The following is a 15,604-nucleotide window of genomic DNA, read 5'->3' on the forward strand; positions in this document are numbered from 1 at the left end:
AGCTGCAATGGGAGCAGGAAACCTTACTGTACATGGAAGAACCAAGGGAGGCATGAAACTAGTGTAGAAACAAGAACTTTGGGGCAGCAGGACATGTATTGCCTAGAGTCTCCTTCATCAGATGCTGCGTAGAGAGTATGCTTTGCCCCAGCCGTGCCGCCATGGCCCATAGTGGGATGGAAGGCTGACAGTGGACGTGTCCATTGGCTCTGGCCCACCAGAGGCTACCCTGAAAAAGCTCTCAGATCATCGTGAGTTGCCCAAAGAAAAAATGAGGTTTTTCTTGGGCAACGAATTAGTTGTTATAAGTAATTTTTTTTATCTTCTCCTTTATTTTTTCATTTCATTTTTCATTCTATTATTTTACAGATATTTTAACAAAAAAAATACATAATCAATTTAAAACACCAAATCTTAATATCGACCCTCTCCCCTCCCTTTCTGCAGATACTCATGTTATCTCTTTTACTACTGCATATTCAATTCAAACCTTTTTACAAACTTTTTCTTTTATATTCTATTTAACTTTCTCTCACTGCACATTTTTATATCAGTCCTGGCAATGATTTTAAGTTGTTTACAATGATCCTTCAGATATTCCATAAATTCTATACTATAGCATCTTCTTTCTTGATTTCTTATTCTTCTAGTAAGTTCCTGCATACTCCATCATTTTTTGTTGCCAATCCTCTGTGGTCGGAACTACTTCTTCTTTCCATCTCTGGGCATATATCATTTGAGCAGCCGTAGTAGCATACATAAACAATTTTTTCTATTCTTTGGGTACCACTAAACCAGTTACAGTGGTGCCCCGCAAGACGAATGCCTCGCAAGACGAAAAACTCGCTAGATGAAAGGGTTTTGCGGTTTTTGAGCTGCTTCGCAAGACGAATTTCCCTATGGGCTTGCTTCGCAAGACGAAAACGTCTTGCGAGTTTGTTCGCTTTTTTCTTAAAGCCGCTTGAAGAGGCGCAGTTGCGACGGACCGTGCTTCGCAAGACGAAAAACATCGCAAGACGAAAAGACTCGCGGAACGAATTAATTTCGTCTTGCGAGGCACCACTGTATTCCTAACAGAAAAGCTTCTGGGTTTTTTTTAAACGGGTGCAGAATGCTGCAGCGAGGCTCCTCACAGGGTCTCTGCCATGGGGGCATATTCACCCAGTGCTTTTCCAGCTGCACTGGCTTCCGGTGGAGTACAGGGTCAGATTTAAGGTGCTGGTTTTGACCTTTAAAGCCTAGGACCCTCGTACCTACGAGACCGCCTCTCCTGGTATGCCCCACAGAGAGGCTCAAGGTCCATAAATAGCAATACCCTACAGGTCCCGGGCTTTAAGGAAGTTAGATTAGCCTCAACCAGAGGCAGGGCCTTCTCAACACTGGCTCCGGCCTGGTGGAACACTCTGTCTCATGAGACCAGGGCCCTGCGGGATCTGATTTCTTTCCGCAGGGCCTGTAAGACAGAGTTGTTCCACCTGGCCTTTGGCTTAGAATCCGTTTGATTCCCTTCCCCTCTTTCTTTTCCCTTTCTCCGCCTGTGAAGAGGCTGCATCCTAATGTTTTAATATTGTATTTTAATTTTTTAAAAAAATTGTATTTTAATCAACTTGTTTTTATTATTGGTCGTTAGCCACCCTGAGCCCGGTATTGCCTGGGGAGGGTGGGGTTTAAATAAAAATTATTATTATTATTATTATTATTATTATTATTATTATTATTATTAAACAAAAGTTATATTTGACAGTTTTTCCAGCTCATTATAAATCATTTCCCTTTATTCCGAAGTGTGGTTCAGACTTCAGTATTTTATTAATTTTGTATCTTGCCTTTTCCTTAATGTTTATCCTTGATGAGAGCCAGTGTGGTGTAGTGGTTAAGAGCAGTAGACCCATAATCTGGGGAACCGGGTTCGCGTCTCTGCTCCTCCACCTGCAGCTGCTGGGTGACCTTGGGCCAGTCACACTTCTCTGAAGTCTCTCAGCCCCACTCACCTCACAGAGTGTTTGTTGTGGGGGAGGAAGGGAAAGGAGAATGTTAGCTGCTTTGAGACTCCTTCGGGTAGTGATAAAGCGGGATATCAAATCCAAACTCTTCTTCTACTCTTCTTCCTGGACACCAGTTTGACCTTGGGTCTAACCTTCCTCCAAGACCAGAGGAGCTTGTTCCCTGGGATTAACCTCTCTGCTGGCAGCTTCTGTTAAATTAAGATGTCGCTCTGGGAATATAGAAGCATTAGATTACAGGAGGGGTGGAATTTAGCTGGGCGAATGCATGTACTTAGCTATGGTAAAATTCATAGTTAATTTTAATCCCCGGAGCTACATTTTGCTTGCAGGTAATGCCCACTTTACCAGATGCTTTCATAGATTTAGTTTCACAACTTCTTTCTCCCATTTAATCAGTGCATTGTATAGTGTTACAGTGGTGCCTCGCAAGACGAAATTAATTCGTTCCGCAAGTCTCTTCGTCTTGTGAGTTTTTCGTCTTGCGATGCACGGTTTCCCATAGGAATGCATTGAAAATCAATTAATGCGTTCCTAGGGAAACCGCCTTCAGATCAGGTCCGGGGACAGTCTGTCCCCGGACCTCTTCTGAAGGCTGGGGGGGGGGGGGACAAGGGCTTTTCTTCCCACCCCCAGCATTTTAAAAAACCCCGGGACAGCGGAGGACTTCTCCGCTGTCCGGGCGATCTTAAAATGCAGGCGGGCGGCATTTTAAAATCGCCCCGGGACAGCGGAGGACTTCTCCGCTGTCCGGGGCGATTTAAAAGCCCCTGGGAAGGCAGGCAGGGGGGACAAAGACTTTCGCCCCCCGCCAGCCTTCAGAAGAGGTCCTGGACCTCTTCTGAAGGCGGGCGGGGGGCGAAAGTCTTTGCTCCCCCCCTGCCTTCAAAAGCCCTCCGGGACAGGCAGGCAGGGGGGAGCAAAGACTTTCGCCCCCCGCCCGCCTTCAGAAGGTGTTCCCTCCCCCCCACCCGGCTTCGGAGCACCGTTCCGAAGCCGGGCGGCGGCAGGTGTTCCCGCCCCGCCGCCCGGCTTCGGAGGAGCCTTCCGAAGCCCGGCGGTGGGTGGAGGTGTTCCCGCCCCACCGCCCGGCTTCGGAGGAGCCTTCCGAAGCCTGGCGGCGGCGGGAGGAGGTGTCCCCGCCCTGCCGCCAGGCTTCGGTAGAGGTCCGAGGACAGTGGGGAAGACGCGCTGCGCTTCCCCGCTGTCCCTGAGATTTCCCTATGGGCTGTCGTCTTGCGAAGCAAGCCCATAGGGAAATTCGTTTTGCGAAGCGCCTCCAAAACGGAAAACCCTTTCGTCTAGCGGGTTTTCCGTCTTGCGAGGCGTTCGTCTTGCGGGGTACCACTGTATTTTTAAAAGAATGGTAGATTATTGCACCTTAAATAAAATGAATTGCATTCACTTTTATTATGCTGGTGATTTTTAAAAAATAATTTCCCCAAACATGATTTCTGCTTCAGATGGCTATCTGAGTCTCCGGTCGACCAGTTTACCCCCTCAGCCAACACCTAGATGTCCATATCAGCTGACTGCATAAGTTGTAATGGGTCACACAAAACATCACCAGCCATGAAACTGGGAATTTCATCTGGGAGCTGCAATAACTGCAGAGATAAGGTCACTCTGAGCTTGGTATAAGAGGAGGTACCTGAACCAATATACCCATCTGGTTTCCGAAAGGCGCCAAACAGGATGGGGATGACTGAAGAGAGAGAGAGTGGTAAAAGGTAAAGGGACCCCTGACCATTAGGTCCAGTCGTGGTCGACTCTGGGGTTGCAGCGCTCATCTCGCTTTATTGGCAGAGGGAGCCGGCGTACAGCTTCCGGGTCATGTGGCCAGCATGACTAAGCTGATTCTGGCGAACCAGAGCAGCGCACGGAAACGCTGTTTACCTTCCCGTCAGAGCGGTACCTATTTATCTACTTGCACTTTGACGTGCTTTCGAACTGCTAGGTTGGCAGGAGCAGGGACCGAGCAACGGGAGCTCACCCTGTCGCGGGGATTCGAACCGCCAACCTTGTGATCGGCAAGTTTAACCCACAGCACCACCTGCATCCCTGTAGACCATGTCTTAGTCTGTAGGCAGCATAAAAAAAATAATCATGCACCCACTGTTTCGTGGGGCTGCAATGGTGCAAAAACATGGTTAAAAAACACGGATCCTCATGATTTTTGCACCAGATCAGCCCCAAGTCACCATCAGATCAAACATCATTAGCCATGGGCACAGCATGCACCACAAAAATCACGGATCCACGGCTTCCTGGTGACACCGTGGCCCAAAAATCCCCTTAAAATCTCAGCTCTTTTCGGCCCTTCCTCCAGCACTCTGTATCAGTGTAAGTTTGTGTGCGCGTGCATGTGCGCGCGCGCCCCATCACTTCCGGTTCCCACTCGAACGCTGGCAGGAGTCTTATGGGGTTTGCTCTAAAAGGCAATAGCTCTACAGCTCTCTCTCACTGCGTTCGTAAACAAACCCGGAGTTGCGAGTTGCGCACTTGAAATGCGTGGAAAGAGGCGATTGAGTGGCGAGAGGCGGTTTCCGGCCAGGAATTTTGGGGATTCCTAGAGGGGCAGGAGGTGTTTTTTTTTGCAAAGGGGAGGAGTGGGGGGGGGGTCACAGTCCCTCCCTTTTTCTTTTTTTTGCAGGGAAGGAACTCGTCTTCTCGGCCACGGGGGAGGAGGCTGATGCCTGGAGAGGTCAAACAGGTAAAAGGAGCAGAGGGGAGGATAATTCTATTTATATTTTTTGGAATGGGAAAGGAAGGGTCGGGGTGGGGGGGGGTGCTAATCCATGCAAAGGAGCTGCAAAGCGGAGGCCAGGCGGCTGCATGGCTCTCCGTTGCACGAAATCCTTTGAAGCGCGCCCCCCCCCGCCCCCAAATCCCAGATCTCAGACGACATGGGATGTACGGGGTGGGGGGGAAAGCAAGCGCCTGGATGCAGAGGAAACAGCCTTGCCCGAGTGGGATGGATGAAGCAGGAGCAGGACTCCTCCTGCCTCCCCTTCCCCACAAAAAAAGAGGGACGGAGGGACCCCCACCTCAAAGGATGCAGGCTTATCCAGCTGCAGCGAGCGCTGGTTCCCTTCCAGCAGCCCTATGGGGTCCCCCTAAATTCAGAAATATGGCGTGGTTGGGAAGGGGGAAGGTTGGAAGGACTCTGCTGCTTTCCTGTTACGGAATCATAGAATCTTAGAGCTGGAAGGGACCCCACGAGTCATCTAGTCCAACCCCCTGCAGTGCAGGGAACTCATCTAAAGCCTCCAGGATATACAGCCATCCAATCTCTGCTTAAAAACCTCTGGGGAAGGAGAGTAAAAGCTAAGGAAAGCATTAAAAGCTAATCATGTGGTCTAGTTTCTTTTGGATATTGGGTTGCTTTGTTTTCAGCTGCGTTGTTTTCATATTAGGTGAACTGCTCCTTGCTTTCTTTCCTCGACCTGAAAAAATAAAATAAATAAAATAAAGGAGCCTGTTTGGCTTCCTTCCTGCTAAGCCGGGTTCAGCAAACTTTTTCAGCAGGGAGCCGGTCCACTGTCCCTCAGACCTTATGGGGGGCTGGACTATATTTTTTTGGGGGGGGGGAATGGACGAATTCCTGTACCCCACAAATAACCCAGAAATGCATTTTAAATAAAAGCACACATTCTACTCATGTAAAGACACGCTGATTCCTGGATTGAGAAGGCGATTCGGCCGCATCCGGCCACTGGGCCTTAGTTTGCCTACCCTTGTGCTAAGCAAAGTATGGTGGTGGCATTTGGAACTGACTAGCGTCCTGAGAACCAGGCTGTCAGTGGCCTTGTTAAAAAGGCTGGAGGAAATAAAAAAATACTTGCTTCCCTTCTCACCTGGAGTTTCAAAGGAGCTTCTCCAGGTGTTTGATGGAGGGAACTGCTGGGCTTCTCTTGCCGGACTGGCTCCGGGCAGAATGGTGCTGAGTTGAAGGGTCCTTCTCTTCTGGGGCTGCCACTACCACCCTCTCCGGTAACACACAAATTCTTCTTCTTTGGCAATCACTCATAGCCGAGAAAGATTTGTTTCCACAAACACGGTCTTAATAGTAAGTGACCGTGGAGGCCAATTCTGGATCCACACATCCTTCCACAGTAGGGATGTAGGTTTCCAAGCGGGAGTTGATCACAGTGAGGGTTTGCCTTCCTCTTAGCTCATTTCTCCCTTGTGTCCTGAGTTCGAGCATCTTCAAAACTCATGACACCTTTGGTAAAGGCTGTTCCCCAATTGGAGCGCTCGCAGGCAAGTGTTTCCCAATTGCTGGTGTTTATACTACTTTAAAAAAAAACACATTTTTTTTTTGTCTTGAGACAGTCTTTAAACCTCTTTTGTTGACCACCAGCATTACACTTTCCATTTTTAAGTTTGGAATAGAGTACAGTGGTACCTTAGGTTGCAGACGCTTCAGGTTACAGACTCCGCTAACACAGAAATAGTACCTTGGGTTAAGAACTTTGCTTCAGGATGAGAACAGAAATCGCACAGCGGTGGCACAGCGGCAGCAGGAGGCCCCATTACGTAAAGTGGTACCTCAGGTTAATAACAGTTTCAAGTTAAGAACGAACCTCCAGAACGAACTAAGTTCTTAACCCGAGGTACCACTGTAGTTGCTTTGGAAGACAATAATCAGGCATCCACACAACATGACCAGTGCAATGAAGTTGATGTTGAAGAATCATTGCTTTGACATTGGTGATCTTTGCTTCTTCTAGGACACTGGCATTAGTTTGCCTGTCTTCCCAAGTAATGTGTCAAAAAGTTTCGGAGACACCATTGACAGAAATACACACACAGAGCAGGCCTCACTACTTCTTAAATGAAATTTGCATCCTGTTAAATTGTCAGCAGAATTGCAGATGAAAAAGACATGCCGACTTTTACGTGCCTCAGGAGGCATGCCCAAAACTTCGGGTCCGGAAAAGAATACAGCGAAGGTAGAAAGTAGAAACTATTGGCTGAAGGTTCAAAGTACAGTCTCACAAGAGTTTTGTAAGGTGGGCCAGTATGACAGCTAGGTTGTGGGTGGGGCAGCTAAACCTTTCTCAGACCTGTCCACCTTACCAGGCGGCTGTTGTTATATTTATTTGAACCCCACCTTTCCTCCTGACAGAGACTCAAGGCGGCTTACGGATAAAATAAGAACAGCGAAAAGCAGTCAGTTTCCAAAGGCCCGTTGGGACAAGAAAGTTTTCGCCTGCCGGTGGAAAGACAGCAAGGAGAGAGCTTCTTTGGCTTCTTCCGAAGTGGGGGAGCAGCCACTGAGAAGGCCCTGTTCCTGGGAGGTTAGCGGGACAGAGAAAAAGGGCCTCCACTGAAGATCTGAAAACCCAGGTAGGTTCTTAGGAGGGAATACAGTCTTTAAGATAGCTTGCTTTGAATTGTGCCTGGAGGCAGACTACTAGCCGGTGGAGTTGTTGTAACAAGGGAGTCTTATGCTCCCCATAACCAGCCCTGGTTAACAATCTGACTGCAGTTCTTTTGAGCCAGCTGACGTTTCTGAGCACTTTCCCAAGGCAGCCCCACATAGAGCCCCACATACGGTAACCCAACACTTGTTATCCAGTGAATTAGAATCGTAGAAACGTACAGCTGGAAGAGACCCTGAGGATCATGCAGTCTGACCCCCTACAATGCAAGAACGTGCAGCTCTCCCGTACGGGGATTGAACCTGCAACCTTGGTGTGAGTGTGGTTGAGATTTCTGTTGCAGCCGTAATAATAATTTATTATATATACCTCGCCCATCTGACTGGGTTTCCCCAGCCACTCTGGGCGGCTTCTGACAAATATAAAAGTATAATAAAACACCGAACATTAAAAACTTTCCTGTACAGGGCTGCCTTCAGATATCTTCTAAAAGTCAGATAGTTGCTTATTCCCTTGACATCTGATGGGAGGACGTTCCACAGGACGGGAGCCACCACTGAGAAGGCCCTCTGCCTGGTTCCCTACAACCTCACTTCTCGCAGGGAGGGAACCACCAGAAGGCCCTCGGAGTGTCTGCGCTGAATAATGGGGGTGGAGACGCTCCTTCAGGTATACTGGGCCGAGGCCACTTAGGGCTTTAAGGTTAGCACCAGCATTTTGAATTGTGCTCGGAAACGTACTGGGAGCCAATGTAGGTCTTTTATGTTATGTGGTCTCGTGAATGTTATGAATAGCAGTTATGGTTTTGCTTTTTCAAGAAGAACGGCCCCTGTTGCTGAAATCTGAACTCATCTCCTGCTCTTTTTGCGGGGGAGAGATGTTTGTGCAGGACGCACAAGGCCATAAGATATATTACGAGTGTGTTTATTTGTAGGTATGCATTTTTAACTTCAGTTTATCTACTGGCGGTTCCCTCATTGCGAGAAGTGAGGTTACAGGGAACCAGACGGAAGGCCTTCTCAGTAGTGGCGTCTGCCTTGTGGAACGTCCTCCCTTCAGATGTGAAGGAAATAAGCAGCTACCGTATTTTTCTCTCTATAACACGCAGATTTTTTCTCCTAAAAAGGAAGGGGAAATGTCTGTGCGTGTTATTGAGCGAATGTGTGGTCCCTGGAGCCGAATGGCGCGAGTGGAGGCAAAAATCAGGCAAAAATCAAATCGCGTCTCAGAGAAGGGAAACCTGAAAAGAGGAAGCGGCTGCTTTCCTGCATTCTGCCTCAGGGTCTTACTGCCCACCCTCTTCTGTTTCGTTGCTGTGTTTGCTCAAATGGAACAAAGAGCAGGGAAAGCCCCTCTCCCCTCCAGGCAAGCAGAGGGGAAAGCAGAGCGTCCTTCCTTCTAATTCCTCTCCATGCTCCGGAGGGAACAATGTTTGTGAAGGGAAGAGAGATTACAGGTTCAGCTTAAAATTCTGGTTTGACTTCCTGCTTTTGTTTTTGAGGACACACAGCATTCAAATATGCTTTCTTCCGTTTAAAAGGATGAAATCCTTAAACAGTGTTTTGCCTGTAAATTCATGCGATCTGGAAGATTACAGTGTCTGTACCTCTTAAGGGATGGCAAAGCTTAGGTTCCGCTGCTAAATAGTTCTTAATGCAGTTAAAATGCTTTCTTCTGTCAAGGCAATTAAAAAATATATATATCAGTCAGCCGGAAAACATGCAGGTGGGAGAGAGAGAGCGCGAGCTGGCTGGCTTGGGTGGGTGGGTGGAGGGAAACTTTTGCCTTCCTTTCCTCCCTCCCGTTATACCCCTCTCCTGCATTCCTAGCCAGCTGCTTCTCTGCACACCCCTCTCGTGCTCCTTGTCCCTTCTGTGTTTTTCCTTCCCTCCCCACTTAAAATGTGGTTACAAGAAGAAGAAGAAGAAGAAGAAGAAGAAGAGTTTGGATTTGATATCCCGCCTTTCACTCCCTTTAAGGAGTCTCAAAGCGGCTAACATTCTCCTTTCCCTTCCTCCCCCACAACAAACACTCTGTGAGGTGAGTGGGGCTGAGAGACTTCAAAGAAGTGTGACTGGCCCAAGGTCACCCAGCAGCTGCATGTGGAGGAGCGGAGACGCGAACCCGGTTCCCCAGATTACGAGACTACCGCTGGGTCACCCCAAATTCACCATCAGATCACATAGCATGTCCATGGCTACAGACTGCACCAAAAAAATCACGCACCCACTGTTGCCTGGGGCTGCAATGGTGCAAAAACATGGTTACAAAGCATGCATCTACATGGATCCTCAGGATCTTTGCATTGGGTCACCCCAAATTCATCATCAGATCACATAGCATGCCCATGGCTACAGTCTGCACCAAAAAAATCACGCACCCACTGTTGCTTGGGGCTGCAATGGTGCAAAAACGTGGTTACAAAGCATGGATCCATAGGGATTCTCAGGATTTTTGCATTGGGTCACCCCAAATTCACCATTAGATCACATGTCTGTGGCCACAGCATGAAGCACAAAAATGATTCATCCACCGTTTCATTCAGAATGTTTTTTCCCTTGTTTTCCTCCTCTAAAAACGATGTGCGTGTTATGGTCAGGTGCGTGTTATAGAGCGAAAAATACGGTATCTTATCTTTAAAAGACATCTGAAGGCAGCCCTGTTTAGGGAAGCTTTTAATATTTAATGCTGTATTGTTTTTAACGCTCAGTTGGAAGAGTGGCTGGGGAAACTCAGCCAGATGTGTGCAACACAAGGCAACCTAGAACATAAAACAGTTTCTAAGTTGACAGCTCTAAGACAAAAGCAGGGAGTAGCTTAAAAACATAGAAAAGCAATCCTAAACTAAAAACATCACGTGATCTCAAGAGGCTGTGTGTTTGCCTAATTCGGGGCTCACTAATCTGATGTTCACAGATGGCACTTGTGAAAGTCAAATTCGATGCCCCCAGAATGAAACACATTCCCATCTAAAAACACTGAAATTTAGATAACAATCTTCTCTTTTCTCCTAAGAAGTGAGTCTGTTCTACCCTTTCAGAGTTTTACTCCCTTACCTTCCTCCCGATAAAAATTTCCTCATAAACCCACACATGTGAAACCGAGAGATGTGCTTGGGAGATGAAGAGAGGTATCCGCCAAGCCTTTGGCCAGGGCACAGCCTGACTCCCTCCTTTGGCAATCTTCACAGAACTCTAGCCCAATGGTTGCCATCAATTTGATTTGAATTAATTTTATAATGAAATGATTTTAGAATGTTGTATTATTTTTATTGTTGTTAGCCTCCCTGAGCCCGGCTTTGGCTGGGGAGGGTGGGATATATATATAAAAATATTATTATTATTATTATTATTATTATTATTATTACTACTATTATTATTATTATTATTATCAAGAGGGAGCAGAAAGGAATTTATGTTATTGTCTTCAGACAGTAGCATAATCAATTTATTCAGCAGGGCATAGAAAGAGGAAGAGAGAGAACTCTGGAGATGATGAATAAAGAGTAGCAGGCTTGAACACCTAACAGGTTTTCATGTTCATTTCTTATTTCCCCAAACAGATCAAAAGCAGGACAAATAAAATTATAGGAAATCATATGTGGTGTCAGCAAAAAGAAGGAAGAAAAAGGACATCTAGAAATCCAAGGATACATTTGAGGCACAAAGGAAACCAGAGAGAGAGAGAGAGAAATCCTTCCATGTTGTTGATATCCACGAAATCTTGATCCCAGTGGAATATGACAAAGGGACAATAAGCAAGGGAATGGGTCCTGGGGTGGGGAGGGGGAATATTCTAAAATAAACCAAAGTTAAATAAATATTGCGGAGCTCACATCAGGGGAGATGCAAGGAGTGCAGCAAGATCTTGCTAAGGGAGCACTTACAGAACATCAAATAGCCGACACAGGGATGAAATCCTATAGATGCTTGTGGACCTATGCTCATAGCAAAACCCGCACAGGAGAGAAGCCGCATGAATGCATGCAGTGTGGAAAGAGCTTCAGTTTCATGGGAAACCTTAGTACACATGAAAGAACCCACACGGGAGACAAACCGTATACATGCACGGAGTGTGGAAAGAGCTTCAGTCAGAGTGGACACCTTAATTTACATCAGAGAACCCACACGGGGGAGAAGCCGTATGAATGCATGCAGTGTGGAAAGAGCTTCAGTTACATTGGAAACCTTATTTCACACGAAAGAACCCACACGGGAGAAAAACCCTACATATGCACAGTGTGCGGAAAGAGGTTCAGTCAGAGTGGACACCTTACTTTGCATCAGAGAACCCACACAGGGGAGAAACCATACGAATGCCGTGAATGTGGAAAGAGGTTCAGTCAGAGTGGCCTCCTAACCTCACATCAGAGAACCCACACAGGGGAGAAACCATATGAATGCAAAGAGTGTGGAAAGAGATTCAGTCAGAGTGGACACCTTCGTTTACATCAGAGAACCCACACGGGGGAGAAACCATATGAATGCCACGAATGTGGAAAGAGCTTCAGTCAAAATGGACGCTTAACTTCACATCAAAGAATTCACACAGGAGAAAAACCATATCAATGCATGGAGTGTGGAAAGCGCTTCAGTCAAACTGGGCACCTTACTTCACATCAGAGAATCCATAAACGGGAGAAGCCGCACAAATGTCTGGAGTGTGGAAAGGGTTTCGTGGACAATGGAGCACTCACTAAACATCAGAGAATCCACACAGAAGAGAAACCACACACGTGTTTGGAGTGTGGAAAGAGCTTTAGTCGAAAGGCAAACTTCAGTTCACATGAAAAAACCCACACAGGGGAGAAACCATACAAATGTCTGGAGTGTGGAAAGAGTTTTAATTCTCGTAGGAGTCTTACTTTACATCAGAAAAACAACATGGGAGAGAAACCCTGTGCATGCGCTGAGTGTGGAAAGAGCTTCAGTACAAGCTGCAAACTTACTTCACATCAAAGAACCCATGCAGTGGATCAGCCATATGAAATAGCATGGAATTTGCAACAACTTGAATTAGAATGAAATGTATTGACCCACGAATGGAAAGTCCCTCTCTCCCTCGAATCAGAGAATTGTAGTGTTGGAAGGCTCCCCCAAAAGTCATCCAGTCCAATCACCTGTTATATAGCTCCATGCACTTGCAGATTCTTAGCTTCTTTTATGTCTTGCTCTTTCCTCTCCCCCACCTTTGTTTTTATCTCATTTTGTTTTATTGCAGAAAGTTACGGAATAAGAAATGCATACTAACATTTTTGCTATATGCATTATTGAAAAATTGTAATAAATGGGTGGGGGAGCCCAGTTTTTTCCATGATTGGTTTGACCGTTATGGAGCCTTCCACGTCTGCGGAAGTTCTGTCACAGTGAGGCCCTTACTATCTCTCATATAAGGAGAGAGACAGCAGAATTGATCACTCTGTGGTTAAAGCTTCTGTCCAGGCCTTATTAAGCCTATAGTCTCTTCCAGATGTCTTGCTTATTCAGATTATACCGCATTCATCCGCAGTTGAAGCATGGTGGTTAGACTAAATCTGGTGTCATTAGGCATTGATTCTGGTTTGTTTATGGGGCAGTCGTATCGCTATCCTGATCTGCCGATATGGCGTCAATCATTCATAACTTTCCAAATCACAAAAGGGCCATTTAAATGCCCACAAACACCTATACCCACCAGTGGTTTGTTGTGCTGTTGTGGATATCCTGTGTTCTTCCACTTCCACGAAGAAAAAGGAGCAGGCCTAGACCACAGAGCCAGAATACCTCATTTTCTCCAGCGTAATTCAGTTCAGCATTCAGAGAGGTGGTGAAGAACCCAGGAGCTCCCTTGACAGAAGTGCGAAGCAGTGTCTTCCAACCCCCTGGCCTTTCTTAACACAAGCCAAGCCTCAAAGCGTCTCTCTGTTGTCAACAAGAAAATCTTTATAACAAACTGCTCAGCAAATTAAAGGACCGATGTGCCAATTAATATCTGTCTAGACTGAAAAGGAACTATGTGACCTGGTAGAAATCCAGATCTACCAAGTGCCAACTTTTATTCAAAGCACATCAAATATCAAAGTAAAGGACGTTTCGATGAAAACAGCTGTACGTGTAGACTTCATAATAGAACGATTGCTTTCTTTTCATGTGTACAGATCTACAAACCGGATAGCTTTCCTTTGGTCTAAAAGAGATATTTCCCTCTGGCAATTGTGAAGATGACCAACCATTTTGAATGTGTGTTGTAAAAATTTCCTCTTCAGAGGGGAGACGGGGTATAGATATTGCCACCTTTTGGGGCACCAAACTCTGTCTTCTGTTGTTGATAGAATCAGGCCTACGCCTAGGGAATTATTTGTTTTCTTTTGTCCTAATTTGCTAGGTGGCATTTTCTGTATTAGTTTGATAAACTTACATTTTTCTCCTTTGTAATCTTGAATTGCGCTTGCTTAAGTAAAGAAACATGCTAAATAAAACGACGAAACTGCAAGTCTTCCCTGAACCCTAAATATTCTCTGTGCTGATATGGAGGGGGGAGTATAAACACACACCCCTAAATCTAATTCGGTGAGTGGCCCCTGGGTCCCGTGTTGGAATGAAATAACGACAAAGGAGTAGTAGGTGTCATGTGAGAGGCGTCTCTGGAGCAAGCCCCAAGAACTCTCTTTTATTGAATATTACAAACATTGCCACAGGTGCGCTCGTTGCTGATTGGTTGATACAAACACAAAGCAAATTGTTGCTGATTGGTTAACACAAGTACAAGGCGAGGGTTACGTATAGGCATTAATCACCAATAGATTAAAGGCTGGGAAATGGAGCACAGAACTAGACAGGCATGAAACCTCCTAATTAAATTATAACTAATGATTGATATAGCAAGACTAAAACAATTACTAATGATTGATCATAACATGAAAGAATACAACAATCATGTTCCGTAGATGTGGTCAGCAATGCATTATGAACAGGTCAAGGTACACTGTTTCATGAACTCAATGGGAACTGTTCAGAAAATTCTCAGACTCATGTGCAGAAGCAAAAACTTCCCAGCATCCCCGTGTCAAGGTATTCTTGCGGCCCACTTGGTCTGAGGGGTTGGACTGCCCTGCTTTGAATTAAAAAGCCCCCAGACGATGCAAACTTTCGTCATAGAGGAATTGTTCCATCTCTTTATTTTGGGTCGCCTGAGCTATACTTGCACACTCATATGCAGTGCAATAAAATCAACAGGCAAGCGCACATATCCTGAACTTGATGCAACACGGACAGGCTAATGGAGTAACTAAAGAGCAATTAACAAAAATTTGATATAAAACGGGAAAAACGAGAATGTGGGGGAGGGGAATAGATTATGTAGTAAAGGTAATGGGTAGAGGGACCCCTGACTGTTAGGTCCAGTCGCAGACGACTCTGGGGTTGCAGCGCTCACCTTGCTTTACTGGCTGAGGGAGCTGGCATACAGCTTCCAGGTCATGTGACCAGCATGACTAAGCCGCTTCTGGCCAACCAGAGCAGCGCATTTACCTTCCCGCTGGAGCGGTACCTATTTATCTACTTGCACTTTGACGTGCTTTCGAACTGCTAGGTTGGCAGAAGCAGGGACTGAGCGACGGGAGCTAAACCACAGCGCCACCCACATCCCAGATTATGTAGTAGAAAAGAGTTATTAAAATGAACCATGGATGGGGGGGGAGAGGGAAGTCGATGATAACTTTGATAACAAATTATACATTTATCTGTTTAAATTTGTAAAAAAGGAAAAGGAAATGATATGTGTGGAAGAAAGAGAGATTGGCACGGGCTCCCCTTTAATCCAGCCAGGAATTGGTACAACCCCAGACCATTGGTTTTTCCCCTCCCGGGAAAAACTGCATTTTGCTTGCCACTCAAACGCAATTTGCGCCCTCCTGGGAGTCACGTGGGGTGACGCGGACGTTCCAAGCTCCATTCACAAAAAGCAGGAAGGCGTGCGGGGGCGTGAGCGGCAAGGGAAGAAGTGTTGCCGTTCCCTCTGCAGCATCTCTAGGCGCCTGGACTCGATCTCTTTAACCCCGAGATGCACTTTCCCGTAGCAAGAAAAGCGTGGGGGGGAGGGGACAGCCCCCCCTTCTCCAAGTCTACTTTGCAAGAGCAAGAAGAGAAGAAGTGGATCTCTCCCCGGATCCAGCAACGCCTAAGTGATCGCCTCTCCCTGGTCGATTCCCTTCCTCCGTCTGATCTCCCCCTGTGC

General features: G+C 46.5%; 2 protein-coding genes across 3 annotated transcripts in view; one reads left to right on the forward strand and one right to left on the reverse strand.

Moving 5' to 3' along the window:
• Positions 1-15,604, reverse strand: part of LOC308580643 (uncharacterized protein) — a 241,891-nt gene that overhangs the window by 159,809 nt on the left and 66,478 nt on the right. The window lies entirely within an intron of this gene.
• On the forward strand, positions 4,460-13,861 carry LOC308580935 (uncharacterized protein). 2 transcript variants are annotated; one of them, XM_081183252.1, is made up of 3 exons: positions 4,460-4,716; positions 7,135-7,355; positions 10,953-13,861. In XM_081183252.1, exon 3 carries the CDS (start codon positions 11,236-11,238, stop codon positions 12,412-12,414), a length of 1,179 nt encoding a protein of 392 aa, XP_081039378.1. In that variant the 5' UTR covers positions 4,460-4,716; positions 7,135-7,355; positions 10,953-11,235; the 3' UTR covers positions 12,415-13,861. The 2 variants fall into 2 exon arrangements, with proteins under 2 accessions (XP_081039378.1, XP_081039379.1); XM_081183253.1 differs by lacking the exon at positions 4,460-4,716 and adding an exon at positions 5,770-5,996.

Source organism: Podarcis bocagei, assembly GCF_964188305.1.
Source record: "Podarcis bocagei genome assembly, chromosome: 2".
Classification (NCBI taxonomy): Eukaryota; Metazoa; Chordata; class Lepidosauria; order Squamata; family Lacertidae; genus Podarcis; species Podarcis bocagei.